This window comes from Trachypithecus francoisi, unplaced genomic scaffold (genome assembly GCF_009764315.1).
Source record: "Trachypithecus francoisi isolate TF-2019V2 unplaced genomic scaffold, Tfra_2.0 Lachesis_group7, whole genome shotgun sequence".
Classification (NCBI taxonomy): Eukaryota; Metazoa; Chordata; class Mammalia; order Primates; family Cercopithecidae; genus Trachypithecus; species Trachypithecus francoisi.
This window is the reverse complement of record NW_022681472.1, coordinates 95,449,496-95,468,674: the sequence shown is the minus strand read 5'-3', so window position 1 is coordinate 95,468,674 and position 19,179 is coordinate 95,449,496. Positions and strand designations below refer to the sequence as shown.

General features: G+C 48.5%; 1 protein-coding gene across 1 annotated transcript in view; it reads left to right on the top strand.

The window, feature by feature from the left end:
* TRAPPC9 (trafficking protein particle complex 9) overlaps positions 1-19,179 on the top strand; it is a 705,809-nt gene that overhangs the window by 137,179 nt on the left and 549,451 nt on the right. Inside the window, exons 10-12 of the mRNA XM_033202702.1 lie at positions 5,497-5,582; positions 8,750-8,876; positions 12,413-12,545. Coding sequence (XP_033058593.1) covers positions 5,497-5,582; positions 8,750-8,876; positions 12,413-12,545 — 346 coding nt within the window. The remainder of the gene's footprint in view (positions 1-5,496; positions 5,583-8,749; positions 8,877-12,412; positions 12,546-19,179) is intronic.

The window sequence follows — 19,179 nt, the reverse complement described above, 5'->3', positions numbered from 1 at the left end:
GTGTGTATGTGTGTATGCATGTATGTGTGTATGCATGTGTATGTGTTTATGCATGCATGTGTGCATGTGTGTGTGTATTGTGTGTATGCGTGTGTGTATGCATGTGTGTATGTGTGTATGCATGCATGTGTGCATGTGTGTATGCATGTATATGTGTTTATGCATGCATGTGTGCATGTGTGTGTAGTGTGTATGCGTGTGTGTGTGTGTGTATGCATGTATGTGTGTATGCATGTGTGTATGTGTTTATGGATGTGTGTATGTGTTTATGTATGTATGTGTGCATATGTGTGTAGTGTGTGTATGCGTGTGTGTATGCATGTGTGTATGTGTGTATGCATGTGTGTATGTATGTATGCATGTATGTGTGCATATGTGTGTATTGTGTGTATGTGTGTGAGTGTGTGTATGCGTGTGTGTATGTATGTGTGTATGCATGTGTGTATGTGTGTATGCATGCATGTGTGCATGTGTGTGTATTGTGTGTATGCGTGTGTGTGTGTATGCATGTATGTGTGTATGTGTTTATGGATGTATGTGTGCATGTGTATTGTGTGTATGCGTGTGTGTATGCGTATGCATTTTTAAAATGCCATTTTTAGTCTATTGATTCTGAAAGACACCCCAACCTTGTCTCTCCTGACACTACTTCTCTGCTCTGGAGAACACGAGGTGACAGGAAGCGTAGGCGCTGGGTGGACGTGGTGCATGAACGGGCAGGGCCTGATGGCGGTCCCATATGATATACTCCAGCGTGTGTTGCAGTAAGCAGGAGAGAGCTGTACAAATCCCGTCCTCGCCGTGTTTTGGGGACGTCGTTTTCTGGCCTCTTGTGGGAACTCCACCTTTCCTCTCTGGAGGGCGTCTTCTGAGCTCTGTGGGGATGGGCGGGCCACCCTCAGGGCTCCTCTGTCTCCCCTGGCCCGGGACTCGCTGTCTTATGAGTGCTGAGGCTCTTCCCCCGGGACCTTCTAGAGTCTCTGGCTGCTCTTTTCTGTTCTTATCAGGGTTGGTGATGAGCTATCTCCCCTACAGAACTTTTGAGGAAAGCTTCAGTCCTTTTGTTGAGAAAAACTTCTAGAGGTGATTTAGGAGACTGGAGGTGTGAGACTCCCCTTCTCAGGATGGGCCATGTGATTTGTAGGGCCCAGTTCAAAATGCAAACACAGGGCCTTTGTTCAAACATCACTAAGAATTTGAAGACAACAACAGCAGAGCGTCAAACCAGATGCCAGGGCGCAGGGCCCTGTGCCACTGATGGCATGGATCACAAGCCCTGTCTCTCTGCTTTTCCTTTTCAATCTTAAGAAGTTGTTGGCCGAGTGTGGTGGCCCATGCCTATAATCCCAGCACTTTGGGAGGCTGAGGCAGGTGGATTGCTTGAGCCCAGGAGTTCAAGACTAGCCTGGTCAACATGGCAAAACCCCATCTCTACACAGAATACGAAAAATTAGCCAGGCCTGGTGGCGGGCACCTGTGGTCCAAGCTACTTGGGAGGCTGAGGTGGGAGAATCACCTGAGCCCAGAAGGTTGAGGCTATAGTGAGCCAAGACTGCACCACTGCACTTCAGCCTGAGTGACAGAGCAAGACCCTATCTCAAAAAACAAATAAAAAGACATTGTCGAGCATTCTTTTTATGAAAATTACAGTCTGTATTTGTTGAAGAGGGCTTAAGCAAACACCATCCAGTGATTCTTAAAACTATTTGATGCTGATGCTGCAGGCATCATTATACTCCCTATTTGCAGATAAGAAAATTAAGACTGAACGAATGTAAGTACCTGCTCCAGGTCAGAAAGTTTGTCAGTGACAGCCCCCAGGCGCCATGCCAGGTTGCAGGACTCGATGCCCAGGGCCTTTTCCCTTTATAATGTGGCTTCTCGCCATAGTAAGAAGTACCTGCTCATCTGGGCTGAGGACGAATTCAGTGGATGATGTAGGATTTTTTTCTGAGATATAACGCTTGTGTGGTAGGAAGGTGTAATTTATATCCCATGGCTTCTAATATCTTTTTGGCAGTGTACTGATCAGTGAGTGCTTGCCCAGAGGCTTGACAGATCCCATAACTTTAACCTAAATTTCCAGTCTCTCTCAATGAACCTTGGTGTATAATTGGGGGAGGTATCATCACAGCAGGTGGCATCGGGTCTTAGAGATGCAGAAACTCTTGAGGGCAGCGTTTGAGACCATTTTCCACTGTAACTGGGAATAGTTCCCAAGTCTTTGTGTGTTGGCTGGTGTGGCCATCATCTGAGCTACATCCATGCGAAGATGGCTGCAACAGCAGCCTCAGTGTGAGTGTGTTGGCTTGAAGGCCTTCTGTCATTTGTGATAGGTCTTTGTGGTGCTGCCAGGCTTGGTGCCAAGGTCAACTGCTGACCCAGAGGCAGCGTGGTGGCCTGGAGAGGCTGTGGCTGTCAGGTGGACTTGGGCTGCAGCCTGGCCCTGCAGCTCCCCGCTGTGTGACTGTGGACAACTGATCCCGCCTGTGTGGTCTGCAGTCATGCCCTCTGTGGAATAGGGACGTTAGAAGCTGACACGGAGGGTGGTTCTGAGGATCAAGGGAGATGATGTTTCTAAAGTCCCTGGCAGCGATTCGGTAACATTTTTGGTAGCAGTGATGTGTCCTGTGCTACGTGCTGGGGATGCACTGATAAATCAGGAGTCTTTCCCGCCATGTGGGTCCATACAGTGTAGCAGAAAGAGACGAACTTGTCAATAAATGCTACCACCCGATGCTGTGGGTCCACAGATGACAGCATGCACAGTGTGTCCCACAACAGGGAGGGCAGGACCTGAGACGAGGGCGTTTCAGAGATGCTAATTCTTGTGCCTTCCCACTACTTCTGGGACAAAATAGTGAGGAAGGGCCGCCACCGTGTGCTTTGACATGCTGAGGGTGGAAAGGGGTTATCTCCTTCTTTCAGCAAAAATCACTTTTCAGGCCGGGCGTGGTGGCTCATGCCTGTAATTCCAGTACTCTGGGAGGCCAAGGTGGGGGGATTAGTTGAGGTGAGGAGTTTGAGACCAGCCTGGCCAACATGGCGAAACCCTGTCTCTACTATAAATCCAAAAAAAATTAGCCAGGCATGGTGGCGCACACCTGTAGTCCCAGCTACTTTGGAGGCTGAGGCAGGAGACTTGCTTGAACCTGGGAGGTGAAAGTTGCAGTAAGCCGAGATCACACCACTGCACTCCAACCTGGGTACAGAGTGATACTCCGTCTCAAAAAAAAAAAAAAGAAAAAAAAATAAATTTTTATGTAATCAACGATTTATCTTAGATTTACCCTTTAGTAGACATGAACTGTCTAAGTGTACATTATTTTTTCAGTACCCTAGAAAATGATTTTTTAAATGGCTTATTATCATCATCATCATCATCATGACCGTGATAAGGCAAGCAATTTCTTAATTGCCAGGCATTAGCCACTTGTTTAAAGAGAGTGACCTTCTTCATTTGTGGTGAGGAGTGGGCCGGGATGCTGACCATCAGTGGCGCCGGGGGCAGGTGGCGTGGGAGCATGTTGTGCTCTGGCCACTGACTTATATGAATGAGGGGGGCAGGTGAGTCCCCCACCATTGAAGGTCCTCAGAAGCTGGTGGGCCTAGAAAGTGGGGGGCATGGAAGCTGCGATGAGGGAAGGACAAGACCTGAGTTTCCGGAGTCCTGAGAGGTGAAACAGCAGGGTGAAAAGAGCGTAGGTTTTGGAGCCAGACAGACTGGAGTTCGAATCTCAGTTCTCTTGCTTCTCAGGACCGTAGGACGGGCAGGCGGGCCAGCCTGTCAGGGGGGTTCTCCTTTTTTGCAGAACGGGCATAACATTTGTGTTGCTGACATAGACTGTAGCCATTCACTGCATTGTCCAGAGGCTCTGATGAGTACATGGTGATGCAAGCATTAGGGGAGCTGTTAGCTCACCAGGTGGACACTGTATTCATTCATGCAATGTCAACATGCCAGCTCTGGGTCAGATGTCATAGGTGTGGTGAAGTCAGTCCTCATCTCTGTGCAGGGTGCTTGGTGCAGAGTGTGTGGGAAAAGCTGTGTCTTGAGAACATGCTTATGAAAGCTCTGTGAAAGCTGAATAATTCTGGTCAGCAGACTTTGTCATCTGCTAGAGAAAAAGCCCTCCACCGCCCTGTTAGCCACCCATGTGTGCTTGGGGTGCCTCTGAGTTCGGAGGCCTGAATCCAGCAGCTTCTCTCGCTTGCTGTGTGGTTCCTGGGCCAATTTATTACCCTGTTTGGACCTTGAGTGTTTGCCTTGCAGTGATAGGGGTTATCATACCTATCTCAGGAGGCCCTTATGCTGAGTAATGAGATAACTTGTGTGGAAATGCCTCACACCTAACGTATGCCTGCCACCTGTTGATTGATTCTGAAATTCCTTCGGGTTTGCCTAAGAGAAGATTGTAAAGGGAGGAGGGGTTGATGGAAATTGGGACAGATGCTGAATTAGCTTTCTGTTGCTTTGTAACAAATGACCACAGACTCAGTAGCTTAAAACAACACAAATCTACTTCCTCATGATTTGTGTGGGCTTCGCCTGGGTCCTCTGCTCGGGGATTCACAGGACTGAAATCCAAGTGTCATCTGGGACTGTGTCCTCATCTGGAGGCTCAACTAAGGGAAGGGCCTGCTTTCATGACTCCTCAGGTGGTTCTTCATTTATTTCCCTTGGTCCCCGTTCTCTCGCTGGCTGTCTGCTGGTGCTGCTCTCAGCTCCTAGAGACTGCTCTTAGGCCCTTGCCGTGTGGTCCCCTCCACAGGCCCTCTAGGAAAGGCCATGGTCTCCTGTGAGGTCTCACCTGATTAGAACAAGTCCATCCAGGACAACCTTCCTTTTGATTAACTCGGAGTCAACTGATTGGGGTCCCAATCACATCTGTAAAATCTTTCCACCTTTGTTTTACAATACAGCCTAATCATCATATTCACACTGGAAGTGGGGATTACACCGTGCATGCACACCAGGTTGTGCACACCAAGGCTGGGGGTTTTGGAGGTCATCAGAATTCTGCCCCTGCACAGGTACTGAACTGCAGTTGACCTGGGAGTGGGTGGGGAGGAGAAGCCCCTCTGCCCCCCACAATCTTAGGGGAATAGAGCAAATCACACTCCGTATTACTCACAAGTGACCCCAGTGCCATCTTCCTGTGTTGCCAGCCTCTGGGCCCCGTGAAGCGCGGTGTGCCTTATGGCTCTGTACCAAGAACAGTGCCATCTGGACAGATGCTGGCATGAATACAGCCCGCTGAAGGTGGCGACAAGCGCCATTCATGTGGCATCAAAGCGCTAGTGACCACCGCCTTGCTTTGTTTCAGAGAAAGCCGGTGGAAAAAGCAGCTTGACTCACCCATCTCAAGATGATCATAGAGCCTGCTGCCTCGTTGAGAATATAAATTGCCGGAGGAATAATTGGAAACCATGTGGAAAGTGAAAAAATGCCAACGAATACATGGATTTGTTGACGTGTGTGTGTGTATTTTCTAGATTTCCAGTGGGTTCAAGGAGATGTGTGTGAAGTTCAGCTGATGGTGTATAACCCAATGCCGTTTGAACTTCGGGTTGAAAACATGGTATGTATCATCACCCATCATTTGATCTTTTTGGGCTAACACACAAACTTCTCATTAAAGCAGGTTTTTACTTAATGTCTGAGGCACACATCTTATGATATGTGTCTCTTTTTATGTTTGTTTTGTCAAAGCATATAAGCTTATTGTGAATGAAGACCGTGTTTTGTTATTCCTGTGTCTTTAGGCTTGATTCTCAATACGTATTTGAACCTACAAAGAAACCTCTGATTTGAACACACACTGAGCTTAGCTGATTGGGTATAAGATGTGAAATAATCATTTTGAAGCTTACATGAGACGAGTTGAGGTTGCAAAGTCCATGTTATGCCTGCTACTCAGTGATATCAGCATTATTTTATCGCTGCAAGATGATAAGATGATCAAGGCCCTGGGGAAGAACAAGCTGTGGAATGGAAGGATAAATGACCACACCACCATCATCAGCTTTCTCTTGTTTTGAAATCCTGATATTCCATTTCTATGCTTTGTGTAGGGTGTGAAAGATTCACTTTGTAATCTCTTCTGTTGGAAATGCTTACCCAGTTCTCTAGTCAGGGGGGAGGAGATTTGTACTGGCCCTCTAAGCTGATTCTGTGTTTTCAGAACAGACCCTCCCCACACCAATGTAGGTTCCATCCCTCGAGTCTTCTCTGCATTGCTGTGTGGTGCTGCTGTGTAACTTTTCAGCAGCACGCAAAGGATGCTGCTGCGAGAGTGGACATTGTCTTTTAGAGTTTTATGATTGGTGTTCAGGGTAAGAGGCAGGCTCTTCATGCAGATATTTCGTTGAGTGCTCTTGCCACGCGTCAGGCCCCAGGCAAGGCCCTGAGGGGACAGAGATGGTCAGGCCCTGGTCCCTGCTGCAACTGTGATCAAGGCTCTGTTGGGGTGCACGAGGTGTTGCAGACCTGATGTGGAGGGGAGTCTGCCTGGCCCTGGAGAGTCAGGGAAGGGTTCCTGGGACAGATGTGACAGTCTGGCTGTGAGTACAGGCTGAGTTGCAGCTTGCAACTCCTGGAAGTTCCTGGAGGCTCAGCTGGATGTTCAGCTTGTAGTCTTGAGGTGCGCTTGGGAGGAGTGCTTCTCCTCCTATTGGGTGAGGAATGACCTGCAGTAGGATTTGGCTCAGGCCTTTCCTGTGGCTTTCTGTCTCAGCCTTAGTAGGGAGAAGCAGTTTAGAGAATTTTTCCCAAAGTGGTTAAAGTATCAAATGCCTGCTGCTCTTTCTTACACATTTTTTGTTTTTTTTTTTTGGTCTTAAAATGTAGCTTTCATTTTTATCTGGTTTAAAAACAATATGTGCTTATTATAACAAATGAGGAAGAGCAGGGAATAAAATAAAAAGTACCACATGGAGATAGCCCACAACTCATGGGCAACGTTTTAAAAATTAAATTAGGAAGTATTTTAAACATACCAAATGTTACAGGGAATACTACACACGCACATATCCACCATTCACGTTTAAAAAATGTTCACAGTTGGCCATATTGCTTTAGCTATTTTCAAAGGAAATAAATGCCAATATATTTGCCTAGAGACAATTGGCTCCTCGGCTTCCACCCTTGCCTGCTACATCTGTTCCACACATAGATCATTTCACACCTTGGCTCCAAGTCCAGGCACTAAGTGTACTCACTGCCGAGAGAGTGGCTTTGCTTCTGGGTGCTTTCTGTAGACAGAGTTAGGAAAAGTCTGTATGCATGTACACATACATGAGAACGCACATATATATCTGAGCCCATATGCCTACATATATGTACACATGTGTATATCCCTGCGTCTGCACCATAGACATGCGTGTAGCATCTGCCCTTGCTTTCCGGCACTTCTCCAGAGGGGGCTTGCCTTCCTGCATCCATGTGTGTCATTTCTTCCCGAGTGAGACTCAGGCTCCCAACATCAGCACATCTACTCAGATGCTCAGTCCTGTCCTACCTGAGATAGTTGCAGGGTAGCTTTGACCATACCGCTGCAGAATACCAACCCGCTAAGAAGAATCCAGGATTTCCTCCTTCGCCCAGGGCTTCTTTATCTCCACAGTGTTCTGTAACTGTTGTGAAACCTTGCCCGTCATTTGTTCGGTTTATTCTAATATAGTTGATGGTTTTGATCACTTGTTAATGATATTTTCCCCAATTGTTTATTGCTAAACTATAGAAATAACTTTTTTTTTTTTCTGACTGTATCACTTTGCTAAATGTACTAGAAAGTTCAAGTTTCATTGTAGATTCCATAGCGTTTTCTCTGACCCTGGTTTTGTTTTCTGTGAGTAATTGCCTTTGTGCCTTTTCTTCCTTTTTCTGGCTTTAGTGCCCTGAGTAGGACCTCTATTACAATGCTGAGAAGTCCTGAGGGCCGACACACCTGCATTGCTTCCAATCATGGGCCACCGTCTCGAGGCCAGGGAATCTGCCTGTCTTGTTCACTAGCAAGCTTAGTGCCTGTACTAGCAAGCTTAGTACATACTGAAATAAGTTGATAACTCATAGATGTATGGCAGGGATATTAACTCGTGTCATATTTCCACATTGTATTGATTGATTGATTGAGATAGAGTCTCACTCTGTCCCCCACGCTGGAGTGCAGTGGTGTGATCATTGCAACCTCAGCCTCCTGGGCTCGGGTGATCATCCCACCTCAGTCTCCCAAGTAGTTGGGGCCACAGGTGCGTGCCACCTTTGCCGGCTAATTTTAAATTTTTTTGTAGAGATGGGGGTCTCACTGTGTTGCCCAGGTTGGTCTTGAACTCCTGGGCTTAAGTGTTCTTTCCACCTTGGCCTCCCAAGTGTTGGGATTACAGGTGTGAGCCACCATGCCCAGTCATGTTTTTATTTGTTTTTGTTTATAAATAAAATATTTTCTCTTTGTGTTCACATTCCCATTTGGTAAAATGATAAAACAAATATCAAACATACCGCAAACAGGGCTAAAACCAAGTGGATCTGTGGTTTATCGCCTGAGCACCCGCCGTGCCTACCGTGTTTAGGTGGTTTTGCGTTACACTGTTCGCTGTCTCTGAAGTTCTCTGTGGGTTTCTATAAAGACTGTTGGTCATTTTCTTCCAGCAGTTCCAGATGTGCCATAGCCAGTGCCTTAAGGCGCATTTGGAACTGAGCGCACAGTGGGTTTGGTCCGGGCTTACGATGCCGCGTGGCTCGTTTTAGGGGCTGCTCACCAGCGGAGTGGAGTTTGAGTCTCTCCCTGCGGCGCTTTCTCTCCCGGCTGAATCTGGTCTGTACCCAGTGACGCTCGTCGGGGTCCCGCAGACGACTGGAACGATCACTGTGAACGGTAAGGAGAGTCCCTTCATGGTTCCCGCTCAGGAGGGTCTGCTGCACCCTTGCATGGCCTCCGTGAGGTCCAGAGCCGATCGCCCGTCCTGCCAGTCCTAACCAGTTAGAAGATAATGAAGACCGTGTTTCTTCAGGAAGCGTGAAAAAAACCTGTTCGTGAGGTGCAGGATGTGTGGTGGTGGGAGGGGTCCTTCCTGTGCTCTGACCCTACTGCCCACTCCCTTCCTCCCTCTGCTTCGTCTCCCTCCAGTGAGCCTTCCTTCCTCCTGCTCCTTCTCGCTGGAACTCCTCAGAGGGTGTCTACACACGCTGAAGCTCCGCCTCTGCAGGGGGCCTTTAACCCTCTGCATCCTGAACTCAGCCCTTTTCACTTCACCAAAACTCCTGTCACAAGCAGTATTTTTTTGGGCTAAATCCAGGGCCTACTTTTCAGTTTTTTTCCCCTAAATTCGCTCCTCAGTGCCCTTTGAGTCCCTGGCTGACCCTCCACTAGGCATGCCCTCTCCTCTGGCTGCTGTGAGCCTGCCCCTCCGGATGCTGTACCGCCTCCCTGGCCTTTCTGTTTGGGTCTCTCTTGTCTTCTGCAGCCCACCCCTTTCAGCCAGGCCTTCCTCACACCCCACTTCTTTCCTTCCCCACCCCTCATCCTGTGTTCCCTGGCCCTGTTAACTCTTTCTCTTCCACAGGCTACCTTAGGTGATCCCACCAATGCCCTTGACCTTCCTGTCTTCCAGTTCCTCCAATGTGCAGATGATTTCCAGGGCTGGGCTTCTTCCCAGCCTGCACCTCCAGCCCTTCCCAGCTGGCTCCTGAGCACCTCTCATACAATAGGTGCAAACCAGAACTCCCTACCTCGCCTCCCCAAAGCTGCCCCTGCCCCCGTCAAGCCTCCATCTCAGCGCAGGCATCCCCATCAGCCATTTGCCCTAATGGGTTCTTGGGCATCATCCTTGACCCTCGTTGTCTGTCACAGCACCTCCACGTCCCCTCCCTCAGTGCTTCCTGAGAACTGCCACTTCTGTCCACCTCCACTGCCCCTTCCTGTCTTGCAGATTATAACTCTTCTAGGGTTTGTCAGAAAAGCATTGGGACTGGTGTTTTTGCCCTGGTCTTGCTTGCTAATAGACCCACTTCCCATCTGTGGCCCAGCAATCTTTCTAGTGCGAATCTGCTCCTGACATCTCTCAACTGGGAGCCTCACAGCTGTCACCAGGCCCTTGTTATCAAGGCCCAGTCTTGAAGTGTTGCTTTGGAGCCCATTGTGGTCTGGCGCCTGCTGGCCTCCGCAACCTCCTCTCTGCCCCTCTGCTCCTACTTCAGTCTCCGAAGACTCTTTAGTTCTGGCAGTTTCCCAGGCTTTCTGAGGCTTTACCTGTGCCGCATTGAGTGCTTATCACTCTGGTTGGCTCCTGGGCTTCCCTCAGTCCTCAGCACAGGCTTCCCTTCCTTCGGGAGCCTTCCTTGGTGTGTGCTTGCTGGTCTAGGCCCCTGGTCGGTAGTCTCCTTCCTGACTCTGTGCGATAGATTCCTTACTGGCCCTGGGTGTCTGGCTTAGCTGCAGCTCCATGCCTAGTGTGGAGCCTGGCGCACAGTAGGTCTTCAGTATGTGTTTGTTGGCTGGAAGAGCAAACGTTTGCTGGAAGGGTGCTCCCTACGGGTGAGTGAGGCAGGTGTCATTGTAGGTGAGGGTGTGCTGCCCCAAGTGGGAAGATGGAGTGGAGTGGCCGTGGGAGCAAATGACTCTGGGCATGGATCCAGTGGGGAGAGTGGGTTGGTCAGTGACCCTGAGGCTTGAAGGCTAACTAGGGACTATTCAAATGAATGGGGCTGGGCTGTGGGGGGAGTACAAAGGGGGCAGAAAGAGAGTTCCAGGCAGAAAGAACAACGTGGTGGTAAGAGAGAACATAGTGCATTTGGGGAACCTGGGGATGGTCAGAGTGGGTGGTCCAGGCCAGGGTGGCAGGAATGAGACAGGCTGGAAGGGAGGCAGAGTGCCGACCTGGGGTCTTACACACTGTGCCAAAGGATGCCGGCTTTCTCCGGAGGGCAGTGGGGCTGCTGCATTCTTTGAAGAGAGATGTGGTCGGGTGGGCCGTTCAGAGCCATCCTCAGGATCCAGGACCCCTGTTGAGATGGGAAGGACTGGAGGCAGGGACACCAGTGATCAAGCTTCAGCGATGACCCAGGAAGAAAGGGACAGAGGTAGGACCATAGCCATGGCCTGGCAGTGGAGCATAGGAGATATGAATAGATGAGAGAGGAGTAATGAGGAGTGAAGGGCTTGATTCCGAATAACATGTAACCCATAGCTAGTATGTTCACAGATGAGGAGTCAGAGCCTTAGTCACACAGTTCTTAGTTGTTTATCCTGGGTCCACACTAGGGAGTGTTCATTTTTGGCACGCTTTGGGAACAAAGTCGAAAGGACTGACCTCGTATTATCAGACATGGTAATGTACTATTTGTCATCAGACTTTTGGGTTTATATGGCAGTTATTTTAAGCAACGGGTAAGAAAAGGAAAATGGTTTAAATTAAGAATTGCAAAACAATGGCTGCTTAGCAGACAAAACCACGTCATACCAGGTTTTATAGAAGGGACATTAGTGCCGGATGTGGTTCTGGGGAGGAGAATGTTTGCCAGTTAAAGATGTCTTTGAAGAGGTATACTTTAGAGGAAGTGTGGCTGCTCTGAATGGGAGTTACGTTGATAGGGCAGCTTCAGGCTGGCAGGAGGTGAGTGCAGGGCTGATTGAGGCTGTGTAGGGTCCCGGATTTGCCCTTGAGGGAGTGCCTGCCTCTCCTTTTAGTATGGAATAGTTTCATATGAATGCAAAAATGTTGTCACCCTAGGCATCTAGCCACGGGGTGTTGTTTAATTTTGTTATAGAGTGAATGTTGTTTATGGTAATTATCTTGTGAAATTTCGAAAGCCATTTTAAAGCTTTGCTTAAACAATTTCAAGTGCTTATCTAACCAGTGGACTTTTTTTTTTTTTTTTTAACATGGGAAATTTGCTAATCTTAAATTATGGTGCTTATACACATACAGCACATCTGCCGTTATCAGCAGCAGCTACAATAACAATTGGCTCGTGAACTTTCATCTTTCAGCAGAAGAGTTTGAAGCATTTTTCAAATACTCATTAAGTCACATAATGTCCTGGGAAATAATATTAATGTTCTCGTTTTAGAGATGGATAAATCTGAAACGCAAATGAGTGAAGGGGTGAGAGACTGATTATTAAGGAGACATTTATGGTTTACAAGGACCTTCACTTATATAGTCTTTCATTTGGCCCCAGGCCAGCCTTGTGTAACAGGAATGCAGATGCTGTTATCCTCCCCATCACCTACAAGGCCAGTGAGGGTCACGGGGTTGAGGGCGGGAGTGTGGGTGAGTGCCGGCGAGCCCTGGGCAACTTCAGAACTCAGGTCTTCTGGAGAGGAGCCCCGTGCTCTTCGCACTGCTTCGGCCGTGGGTGTGAGACCCAAAGCCTTGCCAGCGGAGTGAAGATGCTCATTTTCTGTTCCAGGTTACCATACCACGGTCTTCGGCGTGTTCAGTGACTGTTTGCTGGATAACCTGCCGGGAGTAAAAACCAGTGGCTCCACAGTCGAAGTCATTCCCGCTTTGCCGAGACTACAGATCAGCACCTCTCTGCCCAGGTAGTGTGTACGACGGTCACAGACCAGGGCGGCTCTGAGGCATCATTGTTTTTTTTGTCCTCTCTCTCTCTATATTTTTTAATGGCACAAAGAGCCTGTAATTCTTATGACTAGAATATAGGTGAAGGATTTCTTTAACATAAGCAACATCAATATGCTTTGCTTAAAACGAATTAGAACAAACTTGAAATCTCTCTTACCATGATCAGAAGAGAATGTGAAATTAGCCTTGGAATCATAATTCTTTTGAAAAACAAAATTAGGGAATTTAGGAATTCCCTTAAAAACATAGGCAATTTTGGCCGGGCGTGGTGGCTCACGCCTGTAATCCCAGCACTTTGGGAGGCCGAGGTGGGTGGATCATGAGGTCAGGCGATTGAGACCATCCTGGCTAACACGGTAAAACCCCATCTGTACTAAAAAAAAAAAAAAAAAAAAAAAATTAGCCGGGTGTGGTGGCAGGCACCAGTAGTCCCAGGTACTCGGGGGGCTGAGGCAAAAGAATGGCATGAATGTGGGAGGCAGAGCTTGCAGTGAGACGAGATCGTGCCACTGCACTCCAGCCTGGGTGACAGAGCGAGACTCCATCTCAAAAAAAAGGGGGGGGGGATTTTAATTAAACTTTTATATTATATTATTTAATTAATTAATTTTTTGAGACAGAGTCCCTCTCTGTTGCCCAGGCTGGAGTGCAGTGTTGTGATCTCAGCTCACTGCAACCTCCACCTCCCAGGTTCAAGCGATCCTCCCACCTCAGCCTTCTGAGTAGCTGGGACTACAAGTTCCCACCACTATGTCTGGCTAATTTTTGTATTTTTTGTGGAGATAGGGTTTCGCCATGTTGCCCGGGCTGGTCTCGAACTCCTGGGTTCAAACAATCCACCCATCTTGGCCTCCCAAAGTGCTGGGATTATAGGTGTGAGCCACCGTGCTCAACGAACTCTTATCTTCTAAGAAATAGTTTTGATCTTATTTGTTTTTTAGCATTATAGGAAAACATAAAGAAGAAAGAAAAAGAAATCTCATGAGTCCCAGAAGCAATTAGTATAAATGATTTGTTGTGATATTTCCTTCCAGTGTTTTATCCATCCTATTTAAAAATAAGTATTTGAATAGTTGAGATTACACGACATCATATATGGTATTATAGGTTACTTTTTGCATAACCACATAATGTGAGCTTTTCTTCATGCTTTTACAAATTCTGGAGAAAATTCCATTTTAATTGCTTCAGCAAAGCGTATCATAAAGATATCTCAAAATTGCATACCCATTAATTTCCTTGCTATTGGAATTTGGGATGTTCTCAGTTTTTTTTTTTTTTTTTTTTTGACAGAGACTTGCTCTGTTGCCCAGGCTGGAGTGCCGTGGCACAATCTTGGCTCACTGCAACCTCCACCTCCTAGGTTCAAGCAATTCTCCTGCTTCAGCCTCCAGAGTAGCTGGGATTATAGGTACCTGCCACCATGCCCAGCTAATTTTTGTGTTTTTAGTAGAGATGGGACTTTGCCACATTGGCCAGGCTGGTCTCAAACTCCTGACTTCAAGTGATCTGCCCGCCTCTGCCTCCCAAAGTGCTGGGATTATAGGCACGAGCTACCACGCCCAGCCTGTTCTTAATTTTTGCACTTACGAATAACACTTAATGGATACCCTTTTGGCCATTTTTATCAAATGTGTCTTGGGATTTTCTGAAATGTTTTAAAAGCCCATTCATGTGTTTAATAGGCACTTTCATTTGCCAGTTGCTGTGCTGGGTACTAGGGCTGTAGCGGTGATCGTGACAGTGCTGGTCTCTGTCCTCATGGGAAGTTCTGTCAAGCGGGGAAATTGACAAGTCGCGGAATAATCACAGTGCACTGTCGTCAGGACTCTGATGGGGGAGGTCCCACGTGCTGGGGGAGGTCACGAACTCAGGGAAGAGTTCTTCCAGGAGGCAACACCAAGCTCGATGTGGGGGAGGGGGAACTGGCCGGGTACAGGGGCAGGCAGGGCGGTCTTCTGACAGAGGAAGGAGAGGTGGAGACACGGACGTATAATTGGGGAATAAAATGAAACACAGACAACATTTACTGGAAAGGGATCATAGACCTGAGTGTAAAAGCTGAAAGTATATAACGTCTAGAAGAAAATAAAGGAAAATTATCATGACCTTGAATTGGGCAGAGTTCTTTGATGTGACACCAAAAGCAGGATCCCTGGAAGAAAACATTGCAGATTGGACTTCATCAAAATTAAAAGCTTTTACGCTTCCAAAGATACCATTAAGAGAATGAAAGTTAGGCCGGGCGTGGTGGCTCAAGCCTGTAATCCTAGCACTTTGGGAGGCCGAGACGGGCGGATCACGAGGTCAGGAGATCGAGACCATCCTGACTAACACGGTGAAACCCCGTCTCTACTAAAAACTACAAAAAACTAGCCGGGCGAGGTGGCGGCGCCTGTAGTCCCAGCTACTCGGGAGGCTGAGGCAGGAGAATGGCGTGAACCGGGAGGCGGAGCTTGCAGTGAGCTGAGATCCGGCCACAGCACTCCAGCCTGGGTGACAGCGCGAGACTCTGTCTCAAAAAAAAAAAAAAAAAAAAGAGAATGAAAGTTACAGACTGGAAGAAAATATTTGCATATTAAATATCTGATAAAGAGCTTATATTCACGTTAAGAACTCTTAAAACTTAATAAAAAGAAGATGTACAACCTAATTTTAAAAATGGACAAGAAATATGAGTAGCTGTTTCACCACAAGGTATACAAATAGCTCGTAAGCAACCTGGAAGGATGGTCGACATCTTTAGTCTCTGGACTGGCACCACGTGAGGCTCCAGTTCACACCCGCTCAGGGGGCTCACGAGAGCAGGGCTGCAAGGAGACGCTGGACGCCTCATGCGAGGCTGATAGGGATGCTGATGGGACACCCCTTTTGAATACACATTGGCAGTTTCTTCAGAAGTTACACATAAGTTTCCCATATGACCCAACAGTTCCACTCCTAGGTACCTGCTCAAGACACCGGAACACATATGTTGACACAGAAACCTGTGTGCGAGTGTTCCTAGCAGCATCGTTCCCAGTCAGAAAACTGGAAAGGGCCCAGATGGCCATCAGCTGGTGAATGGTCAGCAGAATGCGGTGCGTCCCTGCAGTGGAACACCACTCCACAATGAAGGGACCAAGGAGCATGCGCCCCAGTGCAGACCAGCTTCAGAGGCGAGTTGCTGAGTGCAAGAAGCCAGATGCGAGAGGCGCAGAGCATGAGTCCTGTGATGTGAAACATCCAGAAAGCAGGTCTCTAGCGGCGGGACACAGCTCAGCATCTGCCTGAGGCTGCCAGTGGTGTGGGGACTAAACTGATTGGAAGTACTCCTGTGGCATCTCTTTGGGGTGCTGCAAGTGTTTTAAAATTGGGTATCAGGCCGGGCCCTCTGGCTCAACACCTGTAATCCCAGCACTTTGGGAGGCCGAGGCCGGCAGATCACCTGAGGTCAGGAGTTCGAGACCAGCCTGGCCAGCATGGTGAAACCCCGTCTCTACTAAAAAAATACAGAAATTAGCTGGGCATGGTTGCAGGCGCCCATAATCCCAGCTACTTGGGAGGCGGAGGCAGGAGAATCGCTTGAACCTGGGAGGCAGAGGTTGCAGAAAGCCGAGATCGCACCACTGCACTCCAGCCTGGGGGACAAAGAGCGAGACTTCGTCTCAAAACAAAAACAAAACAAAACAAAACAAAAAAACACTGGGTATCAGTGATGTATAAATTTACCAAAAATGATTGCATTGCATACTTAAGCTAGGTGGATTTTATATCTCCACACACTGTTTAGAAGGATGAATTTTGGCAAGACTTCAGTGTTGGATGGACACATGATTTCCGCTGAGCCTGCCACCAGGACTTCCCGGGCCTGGACACTTCTGAGCCCATTAGCTTGAACAGCCAGACACGCAGACTCCCAGCCCTGGCTTTGGCTGCTGAATTCTGCCACTGCTGTCCGTAGAACTGTGGCAGCCAGTGGGCGCTAGGCTAGGAAGGACAGCAGCTTCAGCTACAGTTTCATGGCACGTGCTTGCAGGCCTGTACAGAGCACCAGCCACCCAACAAAAGCTGGAGGTGAGCCCGGAGAGCTCATAAAGGAGATCGCGGCTCCGGCTCCAGCTTAGCGAGCCCCAGCCAGCGCTCCAGCAAAAGGGCAGGGGGTGGCTTAAGGCGAAGAAATGCTAAGGGCAGCTATTACCAAAAGGGAAAAATAACTTGAGAAGAGGTACTTTAACTTTGCCATTTGTCCTGCTAATAAGGCCTCCCTGAAGGTCCCTGCCAGCTGTAAAAGGCAGTGAAGAAAGCAGGTTCTCTAGCTGCTTCTCTTTGCCCACCCCACATTTTTCTCCTGTGTTTAGAATCGTTTCCAAAGATAATGCCTCTGACCCCCCATTTTTATTGTCCCGTGGATGCACTGTGACGGGGGTGTGTGCATGCTCTGGTACCTGCTACCTCAAAACAAGAAGATGTGCCGCTGTCGGCGGCCACCACGGCACTGAGCCTGGGCCCTTGGGAGGAATGTGGATCCCAGCAGGTCCTGCTGAGGACCAGGGGCTGGAGGAGAGGGTCCAGTGGAACCGATTCGGAGTTAAAATGTTTGTTTTTTATTTCTTATTTTAAAACATTGTGTATAATGTATATATTTTTCTAAGGTGACTTCCTGAAATAAAATGTGATTATTCTTTGAGTTTTGATTGTTATTAATCTAATATGAACATTCCAGTGACTTATTCATTAAATTTACTCATAAACATTTATCGACACCTACCATGTGCTTTAGGCCCTATGCTATAGGACTAGCAATTAATAAAAAATGCAATGAATAAAAAATGCCCTCGACCTAGGCTGCTTCCCTTGTATGAGTTAACAGTCTGGAAGGAGGTACTCAGACTAACTAGAATCAAATTTGCTGACTGGCCCTGTAATATAAAAAGAAAGCAGAGGTTGACCCTGTCTTTGGGGTTCAGAAGGCTTCATAGAAGATATGGTATTCTACTGAGCCTGACAAGATCCACAACACTTGGTCAGATAATCACACGTGGAAGAAAACGCAGAGGGAACAACGAGTCAACCAATCCAACAAATACAGACCATGGTGCAGGAGAATTCGGTGCTGTGACGAAAACACAGCGGGTCAGATGAGATGAGATGTCCAGAAGAGGCAGGCCTTCAGAGACAGAAGGCAGGTCACTTTGCGAAGCAGTGTCAGATGGCGAGGCCTGCTTTGCAGGGAGCTTCTCAGGAAAGGCCTCTGCCGAGGAGACACGGAGAGGAGCAGAGCCGGTAAGCAGTGGGTGGGACGCAGCAGAGAGCATTCCAGGATGGGAGTTGGAGGCGCCCAGATGGAGCCTGGCAGGAGTGGTGCCTTGAGCACTGACAGTGACGAGGGCTGAGGTCAGGAGCAGGTGGCCTGATGGTGTCTCCTGTGGAAATGCGTTGTCCCGCCTTCTCCATGGCCGGGCAGCCATGCACAGGGTGAGGCTCACCGGGAGGCAGCCGTGAAGTGTGCAGAAGGCCACTCTGTCCCAGGCCCATTTTGATTACTGCTAGGGTGCTTTTCTGTGTTGCACAGTGGTTCAAGTTTGAGATGCTTATTAATTTGTTCAATACATACTTAGTGAGTACCTGCTGTGTGCCAGGTGCCTGGCTAGGTAGGAGCTGATAATGCAGAGATAAAAATACTGTCACGGCTGGGCGCGGTGGCTCACGCCTGTAATCCTAGCACTTTGGGAGGCCGAGACAGGCGGATCACCTGAGGTCAGGAGTTCGAGACCAGCCTGGCCAACATGGCCAAATTCCATCTCTACTAAAAATACAAAAAAATTAGCTGGGCCTGGTGGCATGAGCCTATAATCCTAGCTACTCGGGAGGCTGAGGCAGGAGAATTGCTTGAACCTGGGAGGTGGAGGTTGCAATGAGTGGAGATTGCACCACTGTGCTCCAGCATGAGTGACAGAGCAAGACTATCTCAAAAAAAAAAAAAAAAAAAAAAAAGTTGTCCCTGTCTTGAAAAACCTTTTGGTCCAGTGCAGGGGTGGGGAGTGCAGAGCTACAGGAAGGGCAGCTGAGCCCACAGAGTGCTCGGGGGACACAGGCGTGCCAAGCTTCAGACACTGGTGATTTCCCCTTGTAGTTCCTTTGCTGCTCAGACCCAGGGGCTGACTCATCCAACACAGACCACATATTAGGGGCCATCTCCTTAAACAAGAGAGTCTCGTTGGCATAGACCTTACTCCCACCTCCCACAGTTTGCCCGTAGTCCCACATTGGAGTTTCTCTCTGCCAAGAAGCTCCTGGTCCCCCTCTCCTCCTAGGAGACTGGACCTGACCTTTGCCCAACCTCTGCAGCCCCTCCCTGGGGGCCTGACCTTGGCTGGAGTGGGGTCCCTGCTGCCATCTCTTTAGTGCCATGGCTTGTTCAGAACTCAGCTCCTTTTCAGTGCCAGCCCGAGTCCTACCCAAGCTCCACTGCTCATGACAACTGGGACGCTGCAGCTGGGACCGTCAGGGCCTGTGTCAGGCCCAGGCCCTGTGACTTTCCAGTCAAGCATTGTTTTGTTTTGTCTCAAAATCCTGTTGTTTGAGACACAAAATCCTGAGTCTTGGCCA